We start from the raw sequence: 18,545 nt of genomic DNA, 5'->3' as shown, positions 1-18,545 counted from the left end.
AATAATAAAGTATAATTACTAATAATATAATCTTCGAAAGTGAAAATAGATTATAACACACATGACCAAAACTGTATTTCCCACTGGGTTTCTATAGAGCTACATACCTGTTTTCCACTTAGTTGATAGAAGGAGAGTTTCTGTCCCCAATCAGCTACAGCCAGGATGTCATTATGTTCCTCTCTAATCAACAGAAGACAAAAGAGGTTATGTGGGGTCATGGCCTACTGATAACTGTAGCCCTAAGGGTTTAACAAACAACAGGAAAAAGAAAGTGCTGGCCAGACTGTCAGACCGCCAAATGTTATACAGCAATACTGAGGCCAAAAGTTGTAATGTGGGCCAACCCATCAATCAGTCCAGTGGGATGAGGCGAGGTGATCCTCCTGGGATCTGCTACTTCACTGAATGCCCTACTATGTGGCTCTGCCACAGCGAAGAGGCTAAACCCCTCATTTTGAGTCTTCCTGAGAGCAGTGCTAAGAAAGAGCAAGGCGACAGACCCAAGAGTGCTTTTTTACTTATGTACTACAAAATGTGGGAAGATGGGTGGAGAAACAGGTCAATTGCAGTGGAAAGGCATGTGCTGATTTTTTAGTGGACAAAGAGAAAGCTGGCTTGCTCTTCCTGAAGAAGGAAGATTAACACCTAAAGCTAAGTTCTCTCACAGCTGGGGTTCTCAAACAGGTGAAATGGTTTCTGACTGGATCTAATAAAATATAGTGGCCTCTCTGAAGACCAATCATTGACTTTGAAACTGAGCACTTATCAGTATCAGTGCCTTGGGACAAGGGCTGTAGGACCAGCACACGGGAGAACCCTCTTCAGCTGAGGCTGGGGATCAAGCTACTTGGGAATCTAGTTCAAGAGAGAGACGTTCCCAGTCCTTGAGACCTGGTCTTACTCTACCTAATGTTGCCTCCTCCTTGATTATTAATTCAAGCTTTTCAAGCCCAGGGCCTGTGGTCATCTGATAGCACCATTAGATATGCTGGCAAGGCACGGTGCAGCGTCACCTGCAAAACCCAGCCGTGGGCAGCAAACCTGCAAATATAGGCACTAATTCACAACTAAGGGAAAAAAGACAAAGATCGACAGGGATGTTAACGGGAAGAGACCTGCAGGGGAACTCTGTGTGATTTGCACTGAGGTCCAAACACAATCTAGGAACACAGCCCATGGTAAGCCTTTTTACAGAGGCCACATACATGACCTGGACTGGTGGCTTTCAAGTTCCCTCTCCCCTTTTCCCTTTTTTATTCCTGGCAGTGGCACTCTTTATCAAAATAAAAACTCAAGCAATAAAAGGGGCTGTTCTGGTTGGAGCAAAGATAGGCATCTGAAGCCCACCCTTTCCTCCTTTCCTTGTCCCCCACCTCCACCTCCTTCTTCCAAGAAACCCCACGTACCATAGAGCAGTTTGGCAAGTCCCAAGCTAGATCATTTTTGCCCAATCAGAACATCCTGGCTCCCCCAGGTCTCCCCACTCCAGTCTGCCAATGTTTTCCTTATAGGTAAACTTGATCGAAAGAAGAAAGAATGCCTAGACAGCCAGGATTTGGGTGTGAGGATTGTGGGTAAGGCAAGGGCTCCCTCTCTGATACATGTCCTATCAAATGCAAGGTAAGGTACAGGGAAATAGGCTAAGAAAGGTGCCCAGTAAAGAGGAAGTGTTCAATGAACTATGGTGTATCTACACAGCACATCCTATGCAGGTATTAAAAATCATGTTTTTAAAAGGACCACTAATGTTACCAGAAAGAGTTTACTTTATGATGGTCAAGTGGAAGAAAAGAAGGTCGGATATGACTTAGTTAATCATATGAACACACTGAAAGACTGAGGGGAAATACACTAAAATGCTAACAATGGTTCTCTCATGAGACAGTGTTTTACAGAAAAGTTGAACTTTCTCCTTTCGATTTTTCAGTATTTCCTAAGTTTCCCAAAGAGTAATTTTATAACACAAGTTATAGGGTGTGTTCCCCCTTATTGGAGGAGATTTCACCAACAATTCCACCAACCCAACTTAGAATGGAGTTTCAGAGCAGTATCTGCCCTGGCAGGTCTATGCTGGGGTCTGGACCCCTCCAAGGAGGGTTCTTGTTCCTCGGGACACACTCACGAGTTGTCGTCCCTGGGACTGTCGTCCTCTTCCTCTGGCTCTTCCTCCTCTGCCTCACTACCCTGACTACTGTACACTGCTGACTTCAGAGTGGAAGGGATTTCCTGAAAATATCTGTTGACAATGACTTCCTCAGCATCCTCGTTTTCTCTGTTCATCCAGAAATTCTCCCATCGGCTGTAGACAGTAAGCGGTTGTTCACAATCATGTTGCCTAGAACTGCACTAAAGCTATAATTTCAAAACCTGTCAAGGAGCCCCTGAACCCTGCCCGGAAGAGGACAGCAACCAGGTACACTGGGCATCCTGCTTCTCATGAATTAAAAATGGTACCCTGAAGCCACAAAGTCATCTGTGGCCACAAAATCAAACAGCAGGAACTCTGGGGTAGGCTAATGGCCTTTGAAGGCATTAGACATGCATGGTGCAGCCCTGGGCTGGACCCAATTATTCAGGAAGAAGCATAATAATCTGGTGTAAGAAAGGCAATGGAATCAAACAACCTTCTAAATCAAGTAGGGACCACTTGTAAAATGACATTGGGCTGGTAAACAATTAAGTCCTTTACCTTCAGAGGACTCTTTGGGGGATACTGGGAATTTAATATTAGAGAATTATACAAAGAGCACCTAAAGCTATTAGTCTACCTTTAAAGTCACATGGGCCGAAGAAGGAAAGCGTAAGGTTTGAGAAGGTAGATGCCAATTTTTTGTGGAACTATAGGCTTTGGGGACATTTCTAGACTTAATTTTTATTTTTTGGGCAAGGGCAGCAAAAAAAGGCTCATGAAATAGCTATTTATTATTCGGTGGGCACATGTTCTGCTCAGACTTGGAGGGAAGAAATGAAAAAGGGAAAAGACCAAAATAAAGCCACAGCAAAAAGGTGAGCTATTAGTTCATAAAGAAATGGGCTTTCTGTAGCATGCATGTGTGCGTGCGTGCGCACGCACACACACACACACACACACACACACACACACACACATTAGGCTGGCCTAGATAGTTCATCTGCTTTGCTACAATCTCTGGGATTCATTCCAAAACTCAAGATGGGCTCTTAAAAAATTCCATTCAAATGGAATGGGTTCCAAAACAGATCAGTCAAATGGAGTGAGAAGGTTTTGAATGGATGGAGACCTTAGGAAGAGAGAAAGAACTCAGCCTGCAGAGAAATCCCTTTTTCTTAATAGTACTTGTCCTAGAAGGGAAAGAGCTATAAGATCACCTTGAAGGGTTCCAACAGATGGACCATATGGGGGAGAGGGAGCCCCCCGGCCGCTCGATCTTCACTTTCTCCTCGCCATTTTTATTCCGTATGCTGATGATCCCATTGAACATCCCAAGAGCCAGGTACTGACCATCATTTGTCCAGCTGTTCATACAACCACCAAAGGGCATGGGAAGAAGGAAAGGAACACACAGAAGAGAAAATTAATGAGGATGATGCCTTGGTTGAAATACAGTCTGATGCGGCAGCAAGAGCAGAGCTCATCCTGGTCCTCATGTAAAAATCAGAGGACCAAACTTCAAACCCCATTTATTTTTAGAATCAACAGTGAGATGTGAAGGCAGTAGCTCCTTTTTCTGAGCTCCCACAGCTTGCTGTACATACCTCCATGACAGTCCTTAGCTTGTGCCCCCATCACTGGGGCAGCCTCCATTCCCCACCCCATTTCAACCTCCTCCCACTTCAAGAACACCTAAAAACAGAATCTGTGTCTGCCTAGCCTCTCGAATAGGTAGATGCTTAACAGATGCTGAGTGAAAGAAAGGCTACACTCAGAAGCTGCACAGACAGAATAACTACCACTTACAGAGCCTCTACTGTATGTCAGTCACTGTACTGCTTGCTTTACATTCCTTAGTTTGTGTGCATTTCACAGCAACCTTAATAAGTCGGTATTTCTGTCCCCATTTGTCAAATGAGGAACTTCCTAAGGTCACAGAGCCTCTCAGTGACTAAATCTGGATTCAAATCCAGGTCTAGTATCAAAGCCTGTGCCTTCTCTAACATATATGCTGCCTGGACAAGGACAGCCTTGCACTTCCAGAAAACCTCTACTGAGTGCAGCTTCTGGATGAGGAGGCCTGTTGCCAGATAATTGTAGGAAGGCAACTTGTAGTTCTCTTTTGCTTGATGGTCAAAGGCATGGGTCCTTCCCATCAAGGAGACCATGAAAGAAAAGAGAAAATACAGGGGCCCAGACCACCTAGGTCACAAGAGACCTTTTCCACTTTGTGAGCTAACTAGAGTTTGAGAGTCTGTTTGGGAGAAGGGAACATAAAACCTACCTTCAGAGCTGCCTTTAACTCACCTGCAGCAGGTGATCTTGCTATTGGATTTGTGCTTGGAGACAGACTTCTGTTCAGGAGACCACAAGCCTTCAACACAAAATAATATCAAAGAACACAGACTGGATGGAATATTTCTCAGCAATAAAAAGGGACAAACTATTGACACACCTCCAGGGCTTTATGCTGAGTGAAAAAAGCCAATCTCAAAAAGTCATGTACCATATGATTCCATTTTATAACATTCTCAAAATGGCAAAATTCTATAAAGATGGAGAACAGCTTAATGGTTACCAGGTGCCAGGGGTTAGGGAATAATAGGAAGAGGATGGCGATAAAGGAGTGTCTTTGTGGCGATGGTAATCTACACAGGTGATGAAAGGACAGAACTGTATATACACGTTGTACCAGGCCCCGTTTCCCGGTAGACTTCTCTACTATCTTTGCACCTGACAGAGAATCTATAATTATTTCAAAAGGATAAAAAAAAAAAAAAAAGAGGATAGATTGGTGAATTTCTAAGTTTTCAGAGCTTTAACTCAAAGAAATGGCAACTCCACAGTTCTTAACTATTACACTGCAACCAGAGTACAACTTAGTATTTGAAGTAATGAACGATGCTTCCTGAAAATCAGTTTCCTCTCCCGAGCCTCACCCACAGCACATGATCCGGTCCAGGCTGTGCCTTGTCCAAGGTACACTGGCCACTTTTGGCTTGCTCCCTCCTGCTAGTGGTTCACTGCCCTACAACAGGTGTATGTCTAGGCGACATGAGTAAATTCTACCCTCTGCCTGAGCCGTGAAGTATGGCCAAAAAGGTAAGTGTAGGGCAATAATGTAGCTACATAGTAAAGTGCAACATCAAGCAAGCTATTTTTCCCCCTCCCCCTGGTGCAGAATGCCTCCCCCAAATATTTCAACCTGTGCATATCTTATCTATGCTCCACTGAGCCTGTCTGGAGCCTCCAGCGGAGGACACCTCTTTCTCCCAGGTCTCCCTTAGCACTGTTGGCCAGGTCATGCTCTAGATGCAATCCCATGGCCTAGGTCCAAGCCCTGGTTCCACCACTTACCGGCTGGGCGACCTCAAGTGAGTCACCAAACCACTCTAAGCGCCAGTTCTTTTTCATCAGTGGTGTGAGAATGAGAATAATACCTGACCTCAGGGGTGGTCACAGACCTCCAACAGGAATTCATTTTTACTATCAGCACAGTGTCTAGCACATCTTAAACATTCAACAAATATTATTACTTGGTGTTATATTTTTACAAATTCTACCTCCCCACCTGCCCCAAACCACAAGCTCTTTGAGGACAGTGATTCTATTTTGTCTTTTTAATCCAAAAGTAAGCACACAGACCAGCGCCTCACATGGAGGAAATGCTAAAAATTTTAATGAATGACAGTCCCTTTCCCTTTTATTTATACAATGTGCTTTCCGTTATACTCTCTCTTTTGAACCTCAGAAATCTGTCAGTGAGATAGACAGGGTAGGAACGTGTTCATCTGAGATAAGGACAGCGAAACACTGAGAAGGATTACATGGTCTCTCATTCCTTGATAATGTCTGTTCTGTTGTACTCAGCAAGGAAGAAAGAATGGATGAGCTGAAAACCAGAATGGACGTAAAACAGAGATAACCCATAGGCCTTTGCTCCTTCCCTCCCTGCCTCAATGGCCATTCCACTGGCCTCTCCTCTGTGCCAGCACCATGCCAATGCCATAAATGGGGCCACAGTGAGCTCCTCAGGGCATCCAGCCCCTCAGGAAGAACAGCTGCAGCCACTGAACAAGTAATGGTGACAAACTACACAAGAAGCACAGCTGACACAGTGAAGAATTTCACACACACATGGATGTTTGGGAACACAGAAGTGGGGATAATGACCTATGCCTGCCAGGTGAGGTGGGAAGACTTCCCGGAGGCGGCAACACCGTTATACCTGTGCTCTCCCACCCCTCTTACCATCTTCTTCCCTGGGGCCCTTCCTGCTGTCTCCCAGATTTCTTATCAGACTTAATGTTACCATTCACTCTCTTGGTTTCTACATAGTTTAAAGAATAACTGTCAGCCTCCCCTCAGCCACTGAGGGGAGAGAAGTAGCATTAACTCTGTCAGGATGAAACAATCACATTCTGGATGGGTTTCAGCATTTTTTGCCCAGATTTTCAGTAATTCCAGGACAAGACATCGGGAATCAGAACTTACCAAAGTCACTGGAGGAACAAGATGCCAGTTGGTGGGTAACAGGGTTGTAGGAGACACACTGGATAGAATCATTGTGTCTAAGAAGTAAACAACTATAGATTATTATACGGCAAACCACAAATGTTTCAGTGGCTACAACTGAAGATTTTATGATGAGCCCACAGTCTCTCTGACTACACACCACAAACTCTTATGCAAGTGGCCAACAAAAAGCACTGGGATGAATTCTCCTGCCTTGGATTGCCCCTCACCCACCATTTTCATCTCTTAGACATTACTCATGAGACTGGCCTAGCTTAAATGCTACCCCCTGCAGGACCAGCATGCTAGGTACCTCTGGTTTGTGAACTGATAAGGTAATGAAGTAAAGCACCTAGCCTAGCACAGGTGCACAGGTGATGGCTGTTACTTATCGCTTTGTGGAGGCCTGGAAATACAGGATGGAGGTGCAATGAAGATATTATAGGCCAAGATTTGGAAACACGGCAAATCCTGAGACAACAATGAAAGATGAGTAAGCCATGTACCACACCTGGCATCTCAGCCTGTTTTATTCCTTCACTTCTGGGTAACACTTCACTTATAAGCTCATTCATCATTCATTCATTTATTCACACATTCAAAGTTGTTGATCTGTATACCCACGTTCATAACAGCAATCAAAATAGCCAAGAATTGGAAGAAACTCAATGTCCATCAATAATGGACAAATGGAAAAACAAAGTGTGTTATATACATACACTAGAATATAACTCAGACATAAAAAGAAAGGGAATTCTGGGGCGCCTGGGTGGCTCAGTTGGTTAAGTGGCCAACTCTTGATTTCAGTTCAGGTCATGATCTCGGGATCCAGGGACTGAGCCCCACGTTGGGCTCCATGCTCAGCAGGGAGTCTGCTTGAGGTTCTTTCCCTCTATGCCTCCCCCCACTTACTCGCTCACTCTCTCTCTAAAATAAATAAGTATTAAAATAAAAAAAGGAAGGGAATACAGACACAGGCAATAATATGGATGAACCTAGAGAACATTATACTAAGTGAAATAAATTAGTCACGAAAGGACAAATACTGTATGATTCCACTTATATAAGGTGCCTAGAGAAGTCAAATTCATAGAGACAGAAAGTAAAATAGTGACTGCCAGGGGCCAAGGGCCCAGGGAATAGTTGTTGCTGTTTAATGGGTATGGAGTTTTAGTTTTGCAAGATGTAAAGAGCTATGGAGGTTTTGTACAACAATATGAATGTATGTAACACTACACTTAAAAGATGGTTAAGATGATAAATTTGTGTTATGTGTATTTTACCACAATTTAAAAGAAAAAAAATCATTTGCGAAGTACCAATTATGGGCCAGGCATTGTACTAGGCACCAGGAACACAAGAGTTAGCAAAAACAGATGCAATGTTTGCCTTCATGGAGTTTATAGGCTGATGGGAGATATCACTCAATCACCACAATAACTGTAAAACTACAATTGTGAGAAATGCCAGGAAGAAGACCTGACTGAGTCTAGAGGACCAGGAACAGCTTCACAGAGGAAGCAACATCTGAGCCTGAGCTCTGCAGAGCAAGTAGGGGTTAACTTGGTGGAGGAACAGGGAAGAACATGAGCAGAGCCCTTACAGAGAGGAAGCCTGGAGCACACTGACCCCAGGTTTCTGGCTGTTGAAACTGGGTAGATGTGAGGCCAATCCCTGAAATGGGGACATTAAAAGGGGACAGGTTTGGGTGGGGTGGAATCTGTTGCGTCAGATTAACTGAACCGAGATATATGAACACCTAGCTCAGTGCTGGCCAGGCTAGGCATGCTCAAGAAATGTTCGTTCATGTATTCATTACCCAATCTTCCTATACCCACCATATACTCCTACAACTTAACTTCAAGTTCAATTGCAGAGAAGAAAGTTCTTCCTAATATTATTTCTAAGGGGCCTTTGCTACAGTAGATCAGTAAGAGTCAAAGCAACAATACCGTACACCTAAATGCTTACTTACGTGTACTTCAGAATGCCTTCCAGTTTTGAGGTCCAGATAATAACACTTTTGTCAGCTGATCCAGAAGCAAAGCGTTTGCCTAAAAGGGTTTTAAAAAGAAAACTGTCACATTTATTGTAAACCAGCATTTCCCAAAGAGTATTTCTTAGAAAACTAGCTCTTTAAGGTAACTAATAAGTGTCAGCTGTTTCTCTACTTCTTTTTCTTATTAGTACTGGATGGCAGTCAGGAAATTTGGATTCAAATTTTGCTTTGTGTGGGACTGAGTAAACACGATGTACTGAGGGCCTACCACATGCTAGGTATCATGTTCTGTGCTAAGGATTAAGTAGTGATTAAAGCACACGTGATCCTTACCTTCACAGAGTTTAGTCCACTGGGAAAAGAAGGCATTAAATGAAATTAATCCAACACAAATATAACGTGCTAAGAGTGAGTCCTAGGAAAGAGAATAACTGGGGAACCTAATTTAGATGAGGGAAAGGATTCTCAGAAGAACCTTCAGCTGAGACCTAAAGGATGAGCAAAGCTTAGCCAGGTGCAAAGAGAAGCTAAAGACCCATCCACAAGGATAGAAAAGATATGCAAAAGCCCTGAGGTAGGAAAAGCCTGGTATGTCTGAGGGGCTGAGACGTACCAGCATGGAACACCAAGGGCCAAGGAGCAGGCAGGTGGAGGATAGATCTCTAGGAGCTTCAGGGTCATAGTCAAGATCTTGCTCTTTATCCCAAAGAAAGGCTTTAAGCAAGAGCAACAAATGACATTTTCATTTCCGCACTACTTGGGTTTTATGAAAGAATAGGACTAGAGAGAGGCAACATATAATAAGTAATTACTTAATTACATTGTTGCAAGTTTACAAGTACTTAGAAGTGGAGCAGGGTATCATGGCAGCAAACAACAGGGAGCCTTCACCTACTCAGATGAGAGGTGAACACTGAGAAGTAACCATGGGCCAGATTTTGTAAACCTTGTTAAGGACTTTTAGACTTTGTTCTTAAGGCAAGTGGAAGTTGACCTTGGGCAAGTCACTGTTTTCTGAGCTTCTACATCTGAAATGTAAAGGAATAATAACATCTTTCTCACAGGCTCTGTATAGGGAACAACTAAGATAATATTTGTAAAACACCTTTCATGATGGCTGGAACGATAGATATTTGGGTGAGCCATACGACATTGCTGCATCTATTAAATACAGAAGCTGCTTTTATTTGTTATTATTTCTGTCACTCCCCCCTCCACACTGGCAGACAGCAGGTGATGAAGAGTGTGGGCTATGGGCTCAGAGTCTGAGTTGGAATTCCTAGTGATGGTACCAGCTGCAGGACCCAGAACAAGTTCCTGAACATCTTATGCTTTCATTTCCTCATTTGAAAAATGGATGTAACAGAATTTACCTCATAGTTGTTGTGAAGATTAAAGGAGATTAAAGTATTTTGGACAGTGCCTGGAATAGAATCAGTACTAAAAAAAAAAAATTAGTTATTATTATTACAATTATTTCTTTATTGTCTTGTTTTTCTTGAACCAAAAACTAGCTCTTTCATACCTTTGTATCATGGTTGCTCATTAAATATTTATTAAACTAGGGGAGACACTGGAAACAAGCAAGCTTTAAGAGCAATACCATAATTCAGAGTATTTCCATTGCTAGGATCCAAGGGGGAAAGACCAGTTTAGAGGAATTAAAAGACTTCTGAATCATGATGTAATGTCCTGGAGAAGCAGCATGATCTACTAGAAGGAATGAAGGCTCTGCAGTCTGAGGACCTGGGGCAGGTCTGCTTTGTCACTCTCACCTGTAATTGCTCCAAGCCTGTTTTCTCACCCATGAGAGGGGCTAAGAATCCCTCCCTGCCTGCTTCAGAGGACTGTTCAGAAGGTCAAATTTGATGATGTGTGTGTCAGGACTCTGCCAAGTGTTGACAACTGCCACTAATAGTAGGCCACACTCTGACACCCTCAAGGGCCCTAATGGTGTAGGAAGCCAAAGAACCCCTAGGTTTATAAACTCCAGAGGTCCCAAAGGCATCCTCACAGTATTACTCTGAATTTGAACTCAAACATGCACATAAAAAACAAAAAACAAAAAAACCCGTGACTACTGTGGCATAGCACACTGACTATGAGGCAAGAAATAGTGTTGTTTTTGCCACTAACTTGCTGCATGATCTTAGCGAGTCACCTACTTCTCCAGGTCTTTAAGTAGGGCTAAAATGAAGTCACTGGGCTAGATCCGATTAAAGCTATACCGACAAAATTGTGCGTATACATAAAGAATGTGCACTTTTCTACAAAGAGGTCTAAAGCTTTCATTGGATTCTCAAAGAGGTTCATCACCCAGAAGAAGTTAAAAACCTGGAACCTGAATGATTTCCAAGGTTCGTTTAAGCACTGTAACATTCTGATTCTGGGTCTTCTAAGCAGTGGTCACAGAATGTTACCTATATCCATTTGACACAAGAGGAAATTGAGACTCAGAGAGACTCAATAACTACCTCAAACTTATTAGTATCTTTGGGATTGGAACTTGGAGTCATCTCATGCCAAAGTCCATGTTCTTCTCACTAATCCCACACAGAGGATAACAGAGATTTATTTTTAATTCTCAATATCAATTTCATGCACCCATTCTCTGACTACCACCTCTCCTCTTTTTCACCTCACCCATTTAGTAACCCCCAAATCCACCAGGACCTAGAACCTCTCCACTGCCCCATCCCCTGTGGTCCTCTAACCTCTCCCCCTGCAATTACACAGCCGGCAGTTCAAAGTCAGTGTATATAATCACTCCTTTGCATACACCCTCCACTCCCTTGCCCTCTTATTTCATCTTCAGATGTGCTTGCAAACCTACGAATCTGGTTAAACACAACTCTCCCCAACCCTGCATCTATACAGCTCAAAGTAGTGGAGAAACAGACATAATCACACCAACTGATCTTGATGTCACTTTCTACTGATGATCAGCTTCAAGTAGGCCCTTCATGTTGCTTGGGATTTCACTGTACATCTACTCAGCCATTCTCCTAAGTGGCAACTTTCCATTTTTTCCTTTCTCCTCAACTCTCTGACACCTCCCTCCCCATCCTTCCTCTGAGGTGATGCTGCTTCCTATTTCACTGAAAGAATGGAAGAGAATTTCTATTAGACTCCTAATACCACATGCCTCCACCTGCCAGCACCTGTGGTGACACCCTCTACCTTCCACCATGCCCTATCTAGGTCCTAGATCCCATGTCCTCTTGCCCACTCAGTGACTGTTCTGACAAGTCCTTCCCCTCTCTCCTACAGCATCAATGTTTATCATATTCAACATGTCCAAAACTGAACTCCTGATCTTCCACTGTAAGTAACACTACCTGCACCCTTTCCCATGTCAGTAGAAAGTAACTTCAACCTTTTCAGTAGCTCAGGTCAAAATCTTTGCAGTCACCCCTGCCTCCTTTCTTCATACCACACACACCATCTGTCAGGCAATCCTATCGCCTCCAACTTCAAACCACATCCAGAATCTGACCACTCCTTACTACTTCCTCTGCTCCCACCTCTCTCAGAGGTCCAAGCCACTAGTGTTATAAAACTTGCCTGGATGATACTTCTTCACTGGTCTCCCTGCCCCAACCCTCACCCCTTGCAGGCTGTTTCCAAAACATCAGCTAGAGGGATCCTTTTAAAATATAAATCAGATCAGATCTCTCCTCTGCTCAGAAGTCTTTAGTGGTTCCCCATTTTCACTGAGAATCTAAGTCAAAGTCCTTATGACAGCCAACATGATCTGGCCACCCCATCCATACCTGTTACCTCTCTACACATATCCCTTACTCCTCCCCGATTCTGTCTGCCAAAGCCCCCGGGAAGGCACATTCTCACCTGAGAGCCTTTGCAATGGCTTTTCCCTCTGAGAGGAGCTCTGTTCCCCCAGATGCTCACTATCAGAATCTCACTGCCTCCCCACCTTCGTCTTTGCTCATCTGTCCCTGTCTCAATAAGCCCACCCTCATCACCCTACTCGTTCCTGTACTCAATACGCTGCCCCACCCAACATTCTCAATTCCCCTTATTCTGCCCTACTTCCAGCATACTGTTTACTTAATTATCTCAAGCACCTAGAATAGTGCCTGGCACATGGATGGCCCTCAATAACTACTTGTTGACTTGAGTGATTGAATTAAAGCCTAACAGACTTAACTATCTTCTGCAACTGTAAGTTGTACTAAGGAGTGACTAAGGAGAAAAATGAGCAGTTATGACGCCATTACAGACAGTGTAAAATCAGAGCAGACTCTTACCATCCTTTGCATATGCCACACAGTACACAGTATCTTTGTGTCCCTTTAGGGGCTGAAGTAAGGTGCCATCAGAGGTGTCATAAACCTGGCAAAAAAGAGAGAGAAGTACAGTGGCGCCTGGGTGGCTCAGCTGGTTAAGTGTTCGCTCTTGATTTTAGCTCAGGTCATGATCTCAGGGTTGTGAGATCAAGCCCCACCTGCTGCAGGCTTAAGATTCTCCCTCTCCTTCTCCCTCTGTGCCTCCCCCCTAAAAAAAAGAGGTAAAAGTACAGATTATCCACATGACATCCGTTAGTTAGAATTCCTGCAGGTTGCTGCTATTTTTGTTTATATAACAAAACATTTGTCAATATTCTAAATTTGTACCAAGTAAAAACTACACTGAGAAACCAGAAAGAATGTGACTTAAAGTAGAGAAACCCAAAAAGTAGAGGTCCCAGCTCTGTGAATTACATGGCCAGGAACATGCCATTAATCCTTGAGAAACAGTTCACTCTGTGGAACTTCTCTACAAAGTTCACTCATCTTACGTGAATTTGGATATATGACCAATCAAGCTAGACCCTCCCAAATAAAGCTAGCACACACAAAGAGCCAGCTACAACATGATTAAGTTTTAGTACTAGCCCTGCTCCAAGTATGAACATCATAGAGAGATGTTTCATATCTGCTACGAGTTTGAAAGTCATAGACCTGAACTCCGGGTTTGCAAATCAGAGGAAATATTATAAAACCTAGCTGTAATTTGGATTTAGGATATTTTGTAGCACTGTAACATCTATAAATATGTGGAAATTTAAAAAACACACTGAGTAATCAAGGCAAAACCCTCCAGAAATGGTTAGTGTTGGAGAAGATAACCTTTGAAAAAAAAGTAAAAGGATTTGGATTGTTTACCCTGGCAAGAAGGAGTCTGCAGAACAATTTAACCAGGGTTTTAAGATTATGTAGTTACCATACAGAGAATGGAGATCAGTCAGTCTGCATATCTGGAGACAACAAGGGAGCAAGGGGAAGTGCACTTACGTAGGAGGAAGGAGAGATCGTACAAAGGTTTTTAGGTCAAATATAAAGAGTTCTCTGAAAATTACTTTTATATACTGGGATAGGTTCCAGAGGGAGCTTATATTCTTTGAAAATCTGAAAAAAGGACAGCATCCATATGGAATTGTTTAGGTAGGCCAATGCCTAAAAGTTGGGGTCAGGCTATCTGGCTTCTCAGGGAGGGGGCCCCTTCAGTCACGTTGCCTGAATTTTTCAGGGGGACAAAATGTGAACTGACACCAGTCCAGTTTCAAAGGCATTTTGATTAATTGTTTTCAACTCTTTCATGGATGTCTCAAAGTAAAAAAGGAAAGATTAATGACTCCAAAGGAGGTATTGTTCACAGGTTCCTATCTGATAGACAGTTTACTTACCTGTTTTAAATAGCCCATTTCCTTCCCTATTAAAAAGTAATGACTGGTTTTTCCGCCCTTGCCTTTTTTATCTTAAAAAAAGGGGGTCAAATTTCAGAGCGTTTACAAGGGGGAGAGGGAAAAAAGCACTTAAAAAGGAAACTCAGACACAATCCTACCAGTAATCTGTTTCCTGCAGCCAAAATCAGTTGCGTTCCATCAGGCTTAAATGCGAGGTCATATATACTAAACAGGAGACAAGACAAGACAAAAGGACAATTAGGAACCAAAATGATGAGGTCTGCTAATGGTCAGGAAAGCAAACTTTATTTCAATTATGAAACACTGCTAGTGTATGAGGGAGAAAAATAATGGCTAAGAATTGCATTTGGTTGCAAATTCCATTCAACCACCACACCTTGGCAGCCTATTCAATCACGATTTACTCGGCAGTTAGCTTTATGTCCCAATTTCCACTTGTCCAGAAGTCAGACGCCAGAGATGATTCAAAGGGTCAACAGTCGAAGGCATTAACTCTTCTATAAAGGCTAGACAAACTGAGGACTACTAAATTCACATGTCTCTGAAAACTGGTCATTTATTAAAATAGCATTATTCTTTCCAACCAATTGGATACTTAATGCATGCCTCTTAGGTGCTAGGCAGTAACAGATACAAAACGAGCAAATCACAGTCCCTCCCCACCCTCAAGGAAATCGCCATCCAGTTGGAAGGTGTGATTCAGACACATTCACAAAGAACTATCATATGTCATGAACTCTAAAGCATACATTTCTTCACATTTTAACATCTCTGAGGTGGGGATATGTCTTATAATTGATGATATGTCAGCTTAACCAAAAACATTTTTTGCTTTCTTAGTGGTATGTAAAATAATGGTATTTTACAATCAGTGACCTCTTAGATTAGATGAAATACAGAACAATACTGAGTAAAGGTTTTAGGCAGAATTCAAAGGAGGAAGACGCAGTGTTCTGATCTGGAGAAAGGATGAGAAAAAGCTTCATGAAGAAAACAGTATGTGAAAAAAGTAAGGCTTTTGAGACATGCAGGAGGAGATCTGGAGGGGGCAGATTTCAGGCAGAGAAAGAACAAGCAAAGACATGAAGGTGGGGAATAGCAAATAATCTAAATTACTGAATTTGACTGAAACATCTGACTATGCACAAGGCAGCAGAGAGAGATCAGGCTAGAATAACACACTGGCGCCATATTACAATGATTCTTGAATGCCCCAGGCAGAGGATTTCATTAGTTCAGGTGATTCTAGTAAGAATGCGCTAGACAGCACTGCCAGGGCAGCCTATTGTAAAAGTTTAGCCTGGGATAAATTTACTTGATACCTGTAGTAATCTAGAATTATAGACCCTGGGGAAGAGTACTTGGAGCGTGTTCCAGAGACACTCTTGCTGAGCTCTTCAAATTATTATTATTACTATTTTATTTCATCCCCACAATTCCATAAGGTAAGAATTATTACTCAGTTTTGTAGTTGAGGACACCACAGCTCAGAGAGGTCAAGTATCTCACCCAACATCATACAACCAGCAAATGGTGGGGCCAGACTTTCGACTCAGATAAGACTCTAGAGTCTGTGCTATATTGCCTTCCACTCTCTCAAAGTATTGTCAAATATGACAAATCTCTGTTATCCTTAGTACTTGAACAGTAACAGTGGCTAACATTTATTAAGCACATCTATTTACTGTGTGTGCTAAGTAGAGTTTAAATGCTTTACACGTATTAGCTTACTTAAGCCTCATAACCCTATACCCATTTAGCAGATGGAAAAAATTAAGACCCAGAGAAGTTAAGTAACTTGCCTGAAAATAAATTGCTACTGAGTGGAGGTAGCACCAGATTTCAAACCCAGGCGGTCTGGCTCCAAAGCCCAAGCTCTAACCACTACGATTTGTGGCCTTCATTTTCATTTTATTATTAGTATATGCCATAGTTGACAAAATAATTCGCAACGGTTTCCACACTTTATCAATATGGAAAAAAAAAAGGCATTACATGTAGAATTCAGAAAGTTTTCTATATAGGTTCTGTTGACCTCAGAAGCTTCCTTTAACAAAAATAATTCTTAAAATAATAACAATAATAACTCTTCACATATATTCAACAGCTGGCTGATGTAGAAGCTGGAACAAGGGTGGGCATCCCTCCTGATAGATGCAAATACAGACACTGAGTTCTTCAGCTTCCTCCCTATTACATGGTAACAGATCTGGGCCTTATCATATCCTGTACTTTCTTTCTCTGAGCCTAAGGGAAAATACACTTGGTGTATCACAATCCGAGAAGAAGCAGGGAAGTAAAAGCGAAAATTAGAGTGGACCTGGGTGCAGCAGAACTGATGTCTTGTTCGAGCTTTCGTTCTCACCTAAAAAACAAGGCTAGAGAGCTGCCTTCCCACCTCTGGGTGCATAGGCCAGCCTTGTGCAAGCACCTGACACCTGTGGGTTGCTATTATGAGGTACTAGATTTTAGAGAGGATCTGTACCTCTCTTTTATATTCATTTGATCATGTGGCTTCCTTTCTGCATTGTAGATAATCTAAACTCATTAAAGTGGCTCCTGTGAGGATCGTCTTCATCAGGATCATTTTGGGTTGAATTCTCAGAAAATCATTTGCATGTCTGATTTGGGCCAAGCCTTAAACTGTCTTCCTCTCAGATGTGAAAATTCATTTTCTCTAAATGTCTTGAAATTTGCCTTCCTAAAGTATAACATAATGTTCAACTTACCCCAATCTAAACTCTTAGTGCACTTAGGATCTGTATAATTCACTGTAGCTCTGAATTATATTATTTTCTATATTTTACACTGTTTCAAATACTATCTTGTCCCCTTAATGATAGTCATGGGCAGTTTAAGGGCAAGGACCCTATTTTAGACATTTGTGGGCCCACTGTGCATGGCATTGTCCTAGACACAAAATAAATATAATTGACAAACTATTTTATCTTGAACCCCTCAGACTTTAACTGCATCATGAGGCTGAAATTTGGTGAAACCGAATAAAGGAAACCTCATTTAAAATGGAGTCCAGGGGCGCCTGGGTGGCACAGCGGTTAAGCGAGCCTTCGGCTCAGGGCGTGATCCCGGCGTGATGGGATCGAGCCCCACGTCAGGCTCCTCCGCTATGAGCCTGCTTCTTCCTCTCCCACTCCCCCTGCTTGTGTTCCCTCTCTCACTGGCTGTCTCTATCTCTGTCTAATAAATAAATAAAAAATCTTTAAAAAAAAAAAAAAGAACTCTGCACAACGCAACCTGCATGTGCATGAGATTAAAAATAATAATAATAAATAAATAAATAAATAAATAAATAAATAAATGGAGTCCAGAGGCCAGAAGGGGGAGCTCTCATAGTGTAGTACTTGTTGGAGGCCTTTTGAAGAACCAACAGGAAAAAGCCTATACATTATCCTACATAAAGGAAGATTTTTCTCCTTGCCTAGCAACAGCCCAGCCAATGAGAGATCATCACAATTCCACCAATGAGAAGCCACTAACTTTGAACTCCCAGTTTACTCCAATGGACTTTTTGTTTACAATGGCCCCTCCCAACTTCTTTCCCCCTTTCCTCTACTGAAGAATGTTCCTCTCCTTTGTTTCCAGAATTTGCCTGTGTTTCACCATAGCTTTCTTCTCCCAGATTGTAATTCCTCTCCTATTCCTGAATAAACCCATTTTGCTGGTAAGATGACTGGCTGTTTTATTTTCAAGGTGGACAAGATCACAAAAACTCAGAACTGGGAAAGACCCTAAAATCTGTCATGTAGTCCAGCTCCCCCACACAGCAGGAATTCCCTATAAATGGCCATCCAACCTCTGAACACACCCAAGGTTGGAGAGCTCACCAGTCTGCAGGTAGCTTATTGTACTAGAGGATGGCTCTCTCTCCCCATCCACCCCCTCTTAAGAGAAAGATACATTGTCTAATGCCATTGCAGAAAGACAGAGGGCAAATCCTGCAAATTGTCCTCCGCCAACCTTGTGCCCACCCAACTGTAAATTGAAGTCCCAAGGTGGCTCTCCAAATCCTGCACAATCTGACCCAGGCTTTTTACTTGCTTTGAATCTTAGGCAAATTATGTCATCTTGTTAAATCTCAGTTTCTTCATCTATAAATGGGGTAACAATTCAACCTCACAGGTTGTTGTGGAGATTAAATAAAATAATGCATGTGGACACTGACTGGCCTA

At 42.5% G+C, this 18,545-nt stretch overlaps 1 protein-coding gene across 9 annotated transcripts in view; it reads right to left on the bottom strand.

Annotated features, from left to right (window-relative positions):
* The window catches only part of IFT122 (intraflagellar transport 122), a 71,437-nt gene that overhangs the window by 49,521 nt on the left and 3,371 nt on the right, over positions 1-18,545 (bottom strand). For 4 of the 9 annotated variants that reach the window (XM_026501410.4, XM_057311954.1, XM_057311955.1 and 1 more), the window contains exons 2-8: positions 14,493-14,559; positions 12,917-13,001; positions 8,625-8,703; positions 6,629-6,705; positions 4,442-4,508; positions 3,352-3,498; positions 108-183 (exon numbers count right to left, since the gene is read on the bottom strand). In XM_026501410.4, the coding sequence (XP_026357195.1) occupies positions 108-183; positions 3,352-3,498; positions 4,442-4,508; positions 6,629-6,705; positions 8,625-8,703; positions 12,917-13,001; positions 14,493-14,559 (598 nt within the window). Of the gene's footprint in view, positions 1-107; positions 184-2,125; positions 2,303-3,351; positions 3,499-4,441; positions 4,509-6,628; positions 6,767-6,935; positions 6,939-7,037; positions 7,121-8,624; positions 8,704-12,916; positions 13,002-14,492; positions 14,560-18,545 lie in introns of all 9 variants that reach the window. The other 5 variants (XM_057311953.1, XM_057311952.1, XM_026501408.4 and 2 more) reach the window with 3 other exon arrangements.

The sequence above is a fragment of the Ursus arctos genome, unplaced genomic scaffold (genome assembly GCF_023065955.2).
Source record: "Ursus arctos isolate Adak ecotype North America unplaced genomic scaffold, UrsArc2.0 scaffold_14, whole genome shotgun sequence".
NCBI lineage: Eukaryota > Metazoa > Chordata > Mammalia > Carnivora > Ursidae > Ursus > Ursus arctos.
This window is presented reverse-complemented; position numbering and strand designations above follow the sequence as displayed.